We start from the raw sequence: 8,591 nt of genomic DNA on the forward strand, positions 1-8,591 counted from the left end.
CACAAGGTTTAGGTTTTTCAGAGTTACAGCCCACTAAAAATCCCCTGCGTATTATACTCAAGGGGGGACTATACTTGAAGATTTACGGTATTTTAATACATATTTTATATATAAATTCCATCCAAAGACTATTATTATTACTGTATAGTGTGTATATATATATATATATATATATATATATACACACATACATACTAGCAGAATTGCCCGGCGTTGCTCGGGGCTGAATTGCTTGAAAATACTGTTAATGATTGCAGTGAATTATGATGATTATTCAGGCAAATATTGATATAAGTTTACGGTGAATGAATGTATTTGTAAGTGTATAGAAAACCGTGTAAAGGGGTTCCTACCCCCTCGTAGAATGGTGTAAGAATTGAATGCGAGGTTGCACACCTGGCCCTGGACCTTGAAAGTAGGCATCCAACCAGTTTCTCTGACAACGTTAGCCCCGAAAGAAGTCATCTGAAATGCACAATTGTACTTCCTGATGAGTTGAAGGAATTTTGATGCCCTTGAGGTGGAACCATTAAGTAATTCCTTCAAAGGGTCTGCGCTGACCTAGCAGAGCTAAGACGTTTCTAATGTTCACTGGAATTTTTTCCTCCCATGCCTGTATTAGATTTGTGACTATTTGGTGGTACAGAAGTATTTTTGACTTCTATTTTTACTTACTTTCAGGTGTTTTTAACACCAGGTGCATTGAGAATATATTCTCTTATGCCTAAAATGCAGTCAACCCAAATCTAAAAACAGACACCTTCTGTATGTGCATTCGATTTTGTTTGTATGTGTGTGTATTCTGTAAGGAACGTATTAGAGCTGATTAAATACCTGTCTAAACATACTCCTTGACTATCTATTCAATTATATATATATATATATATATATATATATATATATATGCATACACACATATGTACTCACATATACTTATATATGAATACATATGCACAGATATATGTGCATACACACACAAGCATGAACATCTATGCGGAACTGATGAGAAACCTGCAACTTGTACACATGCTATAGATTTCATTGTTCCTTTTATCATAGATTTACTGTGCTACGTAACAATAGAAAACACGGACGGATCATTCGGAGTTTTCTTTCTTCAGTCGAGTTCCAGATTATCTTTGCAATTTCAGCTGGTTATACTTGAGATTGCTCCAATCTGGCCAGCCCCAAGGAAAAACTAAGCTAAGAGCACGAGATTCCTTGGAAGAAAGCAGTGAATGTATACGAAAATAAGGACGGAAAAAAACAGAAATGGTACACCAGCCCCTTCACACTTACTTCGTTCATTCCACTCTTTGTTCTTTTGTTACTCCTCTCTCACATTTCCTGGCCTTCTCTTCATGCTCACCTTCCCTCCTCTTTCTCGTTACTCTGTCCCTTTCATTTTTTGCTTGCCTCTCCTTAATTCTTCTTTCCCTCTGCTTCTACCTTTCTCTCTTCTTTCTCCATGTGACCGGAATTCTGCCAAGCCTGACCTTTCTTTCTTGGTTTGACTACCATCCGTGCAACATCTATATTCCTCCCTGTGCCTATCAAATCTAATGTCCCTGCCGTAAGGCTTCATTTCTACACAAGCCAGCTTAATTTAATTCGGCCTTAGTCGAAAGACACCTATTGTTAATGTCCTGATACTTGTATTTGTGTACCATTTCTCCGTTTTTTTCTATCCTTGTTTTCATATATATTCACTGCTTTCTTCCAAGGAACCTAGAGCTCTTAGCTTAATTTTTCCTTGGGGCTGGCCAGATTGAAGCAATCTCGAATAAAACCAGCCGAAATTGCAAAGATAATCTGGAACACGATTAAGGAAAGAAAACTCCGAATGACTCGTCCTTGTTTTCTTTGAATCGTCTCTCTGGATGTTTTGTTGTCCCTTTTTTGTATCACCAAACTGTCTGGATGTTTTGCGCTTTTGTCTCATTTTTGTATTTTATATATATATACACACACACACACACACACACACACACATATCTGCATGTGTGTCTTTGAGCCTCACCACCGCTTAACTGCTGCTGGTTTGTTTACGTCCCCGTAACACAGTAGTTCGGCAAAAAGAGACCGATTAAGGACCAGACATAAAAACCAAAGTACTGGACTCGATTCGTTCGACAACAACCTTTCAAAGCGATGTCCCAGCATGGCCGCAGTCCAATGACAAACAAATAAGAGATAAATGACAAAAACGCTTCGCGTAATTGCTTCAAATCTTGACGTTCTCGGTTCTCGGGTGGTAGACTTAACCCGCCGCCCAAGGTTTAAAATCACCACCTCGTCTATGAATGCCGTCAACGGAGTTCAGTCAGGGCAGCTCTCACTATTGTCAACAGCCTTGAAAAGCAGAATTACGAGTGATGCCTTCCTTTCCTAACTAAACGGGAAATGTGTGTGCGCAAAACACTAACTGGTAGTCATGTAGATACAGTACTTACAGTAAAATGATACAATCGCCCTGCTTCTTTGATTTCTTGGCAAACTATAAACACAATGACTGATAATTTGTTATAAAAGTTCAAGATTAGTAATTGTGAGGCTGATTAAATCTGTAGCGGAGCTTAGTGATTCCTTCCTGGCACTTGAATTAATTTATCCGTATTTTGGCTTTTATTGTAAGGCGACCGTGCGGTGTTTAAAGGAATCATTCATTCGTCACCATCTCCTTTTCGCACGGTCGTTCTACAAATCAGTCCCAGTACTTGACGGATATTTTATCGATGTCGGATTCCAGAAGATGAAAGGTAAATTGCAACGAAAACGACCCGGTTTCTCTTACCAACTGCTTGGAAAATCTAGGGGTTAAAATAGTAAGGTCTTCGTCTGACGTGAAATATAATTAATATCTGCAGTATATCTCATATACTTGAACCGTATATCTTAAATAGCAACTGGCCATTATCGATAGAATGCCCAACAACTGTCTTAATAATGATGATAATAATAGTTTCAAGCTTTTGGCACAGGGGCCAACACTTTTTGAAGGAAGGGGAAATCGATAGCATTGACCCCCGGTGCTTAACTGGTACTTAATTTACCGACCTGAAAGGCAAAGTCAACCTCGGTGGAATTTGATCTCAGAACGCAAAGACAAGAATAAATGCCGCTTAGCATTTTGTCGGGTGCGCTGACAATTCTGTGGGCTCGGGTTAGGCCAGCATTAGAGGAGGGAGTCAGCCGATATTTTATTTGTAAGTATATTGTAAGTTTAAGGATTTAAAAGGTAAAATGAGACGTTAAGGCTATTTGGCTGCTTTTTCTAGCAGATCGAGCGTCCACATAGAAACTCTTGTCCTTTATTCAAACACTTACGATACAAGTTTCAATAATCGGTGACATTTGATTTTTGCTTTTGCTTACGCTTTGTAAAGTCGTAATTGATCGATTATTATTTTTTTTATATGCAAAGTGCACTCTCACAACAGATGTAACATGCACGGTCACCAGCTGATGTTTTAACCATTTGTTGCGACAAGAGCAGTGGTTTTTAAAAAAATTTTATGTTTGAACTATACGATTATAGGAAGATGTAAATATCATGCACTACTAAAAATAGAGAGAGAGGGGAAAAGACTTATAAAAGCATGTGAAAAAGTGGGAGAAACAACGAGAGGGGAAGAAATGAGTGAGACAGAGAGCGAGAAGGAGGAGAGGAAAGAGTTTAGTTGAAAGACTAAACAAAGAATTAGTTTAAACCAACAAAACAAATCAGAGCCCGATTTAGTCGGATTAAACAAGTCTTGACTTAATATTATAAGATAAGAGGTTGAGAGGAACTTACATCATCCATGAGCATAATGACAAAATTGGGTTGACCGTTGACATATCCGTAGAGAATGACCAAAGTTAGGCAGGATAGCAGTTCCATTTACGAAAATAACCAGGAACTAATGTAACCACGTGATTTCGATATTCATAGAGACAGCTGGGTGACAAAGTAGCTGAGGGATGATTATAGAAGTGAGAGGCGATTTTATGTGGAGTTGAGTTGTTCTTGAACTGACATATATATTTCTTTACTACCCACAAGGGGCTAAACACAGAGGGGACAAACAAGGACAGACAAACGGATTAAGTCGATTACATCGACCCCAGTGCGCAACTGGTACTTAATTTATCGACCCCGAAAGGATGAAAGGCAAAGTCGACCTCGGCGGAATTTGAACTCACAACGTAACGCAGACGAAATACCGCTAAGCATTTCGCCCGGCGTGCTAACGTTTCTGCCAGCTCGCCGCCTTACATATACTGACATATACAAACTGACATATACCAGCCCACACTCCTCCTAAGACATTCTGGAAATTTTGCGCCCTTCTACCACATCTTTATTAGTTAGAAAGCAAAATAGAATTCCTTTGCACCCCTACTGCACGGCATCTTGGGCAAATGTCTTTTACTATAGCTCCGGGTCTACGAATCCTTTGTGAGTGAATGTGACGAAAACTGCGCGGAAGCCCATCGTATATGTTTGTTTGTGTGTGTGTGTGTGTGACACTGTCACTTTCACAATTGTTGTTGGTTTGTTACGTTCTCATAACATAGCGGTTCGACAAAAGAGATCGATAGTATGAATACCGGACTTTAAAAATAACAGGGTCGATTTGTTCGGTAAAAAAAACACTTGAAGACAGTACTCCAGCGTGGCCGCAGTTCATCGACTCAAGTTAAAGATATAACAATTCTATTCGATTCCTTTTCCAGTCCTAACAGATTAAAAACGAACTGTAACCCAACTCCAAGTGAGTTCTAACCAAGATCTTTGATTAAAGCTATACAAGTCGTAACCATCACTTTTTTTTTGCTCAATTTACATCCAGATCTACTTTATCCGTCTCTTACTCTTGTAAGAGGGTAGGGCGTGTTATGAAGGAGATTTGACTGCCATTTCCGACAGGTTGAGATTCCTTCGTTAGCTGACTTCTGCGTGTAATATTGGTTTTAAATTTTGGCACAAGGCCAGCAATTTCGGGGGAAAGAGTAAGTTGATTATATCAGCCTAGTTAGTGTTGGACTGATACTTATCTTATCGACCTCGAAAGGATAAAAGGCAAAGTCGACCTCGATGTCATTACGAACTTTAAACGTAATGACAGCCGAAATACCGCTTAGCATTTTACCCGACAAGCTAACGATTCTGCTAGCTCGCCACCTGTTTCTCATTATAGGCATAATGTTGAGGGGAAGGGCTTAGTCGTTATATGAACTGCAGGACAAGACTGATAGTTAACTTTATCGAGGAAAATATTGAAAAACATCAATACACGTGAGAGTGACAATGAAACAAGGAAGGTATCAAGGGGTCCTTGAAATGTGCTAAAAATAAGAGCTAAATCGTTCTTAAATCACATACAAAAAAAATCTTATTCTTGCATAAACGTATAGATTCCCGTGTGTAGAACACAAATTCGCAAAAAATTTCTGAAAATTACAAAAAAAATAAAGTTATGAAGGTGGGGTAGGGGTACTAAAATCAGAATTCCGCCTTTTTTTTTTCTTTTTTCGAAGATTCGCCTTAATCGAAGGTCGTAATAATAATTGTTTCAAATCGTGTCCAGCAATTTTTGAGGGGAGCGGGAAGCTGGTACTAATTTTATCGATTCCAAAAGATTGAGAAGCAAAGTCGATTTTGGGGGATTTTGAACTCAGAACGTAAAGAGCCAGAAGACATACTGCTGGGATTTATGTCGAAACGGACACGAATTAGGGATTATTTCATGTTGGTTGCCGCTCGGAAATTTTACGCCAGACCACATGCTGGAGGAAGCTAAAACAACGTTTTCCAAATGGTCACCAGTAATTCGTAGCCTCAACTTGCTTTCTGTATATTTCACGTTCGACGATAGTTTATTCACATCAAACATCGATATCATTTTATTTATTTATTTATTTTTTCGCATGTTGTAAAGCAAGATTCAAGAAAAGGTTCATTTCTGTTTGGCTGTCACTTTTCAATTTCTTCAATTTTTGTTCCAGTTGCTTTCATATTTTGTGTATTGGTGTAGTTTTGCATGGTAATCAATGACATGAAATTCATTTTCGCTGTAAGTCAATAAAGAGTTAATAAGCTTTTAAAATTTGTAAATTTTTGTCAGTTTTAGCCAAGTGAAAGCTGTTACCAAGCTGCTTCCACACGTGGTCGTTTTTCGCTCATTAAATGCTAAAAACACATGAGGTAGTCGTGTGACGTACTAAAAATAATAGCTAAATAGGCCTCAAATCACGAATCAATTTTTTGTTTGTTTGTTTTTTGCAAAAACGTAAGAAAACCCGTGTGTAGAATTTTCTGAAAATAGTAGAGCTATAATTTCTGCACGAAATTTGGATTTTAATGTAGTTCCATTTGAAAATTTGCTGGCACAGTGGATATAACTTCACAAGTGTGTCCTTCAGACTTTGTTTCCTCATAACTTTCAGAAGAGATATATTTTTTTATGTCTCCGAATATTTTTCCAAATGGTGTATAATTTATAATGCGAATTTAACGTAGAATAAAATCAGTGGACGCGTACACGTATATACTGACGAAACACAAAAAATATTTTCATGTCTCATTTTGTGGTGATTATATATATATATATATATATATATATAATATATATATATATATATATATATATATATATATGAGAGAAAGAGAGAGGCAGGGACATGATTACTGTATTTTGACTTTCAGAATTTTTTCTGTTCTTTTTTTAACTAAATGTTCACTACCTTAAAAAAACAAAAACGATATAAGCTAAGCAAATGACAGTCTCTAAATGTATTAAAAAAAAGTATTTTAGAAAATCATTTCTTGAGTATGTAGTGGCTTCATGCAGGCATAGCGTAGATTCGATCCTCAATCACCGAATTCACTTAAATGTACAACAGCCATGTCTTTGCTAACCTTTTTTTGTGTGGTGGATAGTTAAATTGACAGGTCGGTTACGGCAACGAGTGTTCTAGTTGAGGTTCGAGTTTCTTTTGTCTGTTTATCGTGAGTTATATTTTGCTGTTTCACTTTGCTGTTTATTATTACTTGTTTCGTGTTCTTTGAACACTTTGTTAATTTGTTTTGTTGCCTTGTGGCAGGCTGTTGACGATTTCACTCTTCGAAGAGGAGGGTTAGCCAAGTATGATGCAATACGAGGACGTCACCTCCTCGGAGCTGACGTCTTCTGAGGTGGAGTTGTTAAGATCAATTGATGAAATAGACGAGCAAATGAAGAGGAGGAACTTTGCAGATGTAATAAGGAGCCAGAATAGCAAAAGTGACTTGTCAAAGTTGAAGTGTTGTAAGGATTTTCTAAGTAGAGAGGGATACGATGTAAAGGTGTCCACTCCTCAAGAGATAATAGATAATACAAAGGAAAGAATAATGATTTATAGAACATATTCAGCAGAAGCAGGGAAAATAGAAATTATGGCAACCACGTAAATTGAAGGAGCATTAAGACCAATCTGGCAAGAAATTACATATTTTGTCAGAGGAACAAAATATGGAACAATAGAGGTGCGTTTCCGAGAGGCGGCTACTAATAGGCTACATTCGGCAACCTCGTTGAAAAATGAAGTTGTGCTTCTACCCACATACTCGGAAACGAGGTAAAATAACGGTTTTCCAGGCCACAAAAACTGGAAAGGACAGACCCTGGATATGATTATCCAGGGGTCGCCAGAAAACATTGAAAGTTTGACCGAAACTGTCAGGATAGAAAATGTAATAAGGGTCAAGGTAGAGAACAGCACCCTGCGATGTTACAAGCGTGGCCTAAAAGGCCACATTAGAGCGGATTGCCCTTCGCCGCCCAAAAATCCCCAGGAAGGACCCCAGGAAAGACCAGTGAGAAAGGAGGAAGTCGTGACACCAGCAACAACAGAAGAAAAGGAAGATAATGAAACGAACAACTAATGGGAAATGGCTGGGAAAAGAAAGAAGGAAAAGAAAACGGCATGCCACATGGATATATACCCCCTACACCCACCCAACATCCTGTTTGCCTCATCCTCCCCCTACAGACACCAAATCTCCCCACTCCTCTCCGACACAAAGAAGAGCAAACACACAAAAGAACCCCCAAACTTTCCTTCCCCCGGCCGAGGAAAAAAATAATTATGTAGTGATGTATGACAAGTCAAATAAGGAACCCGAAGGATTGAGGGGATTTTTGCTATGCTGTTTGGGTTTTTGACGTTGCTAGTCCTGAAAATGTTGCATTTTAAGTGGGGCTTAATTATCCCCATCATGGTATTGTTCGTATTTTTAAACACTACAGTGGCCCCTTTCCTTTAAATTATGTGCGATTTCCACTTTTTCCAAGTCAAGTAATTTTTTCTTCTTTTTCCTTCCATTAGTTTTCGGAGCCGCCTCTTTACTTGGTGACTCCGTTACTTTTTTAGGCCTTTTTCACGACACCATTTCGGAGTTCATTTCTTCTGCTGCCGGTGTCGCTTCGGCCGGTTTGTTTTCGGTTTCAAGTTCGGCGGTCGCCCTCTGTGTTACAGCCTCCGTGGCTGGGGGTGCCGCCTCCTCTGTATTCTTCTCTTGTTTCCTGTACTTTTCCTTTTTTGGAGGGGAGCATTTTGACCTCAGG

The 8,591-nt window shown here is 38.7% G+C and overlaps 1 protein-coding gene across 1 annotated transcript in view; it reads right to left on the reverse strand.

Moving 5' to 3' along the window:
* The window catches only part of LOC115215877 (N-acetylgalactosamine-6-sulfatase-like), a 40,144-nt gene extending 36,189 nt beyond the window's left edge, over positions 1 to 3,955 (reverse strand). The window contains exon 1 of the mRNA XM_029785221.2: positions 3,797 to 3,955. Coding sequence (XP_029641081.1) covers positions 3,797 to 3,883 — 87 coding nt within the window. The 5' untranslated portion in view covers positions 3,884 to 3,955. The remainder of the gene's footprint in view (positions 1 to 3,796) is intronic.
* Positions 3,956 to 8,591: the final 4,636 nt, after the last annotated feature.

The sequence above is a fragment of the Octopus sinensis genome, linkage group LG9, assembly GCF_006345805.1.
Source record: "Octopus sinensis linkage group LG9, ASM634580v1, whole genome shotgun sequence".
Taxonomy (NCBI): domain Eukaryota; kingdom Metazoa; phylum Mollusca; class Cephalopoda; order Octopoda; family Octopodidae; genus Octopus; species Octopus sinensis.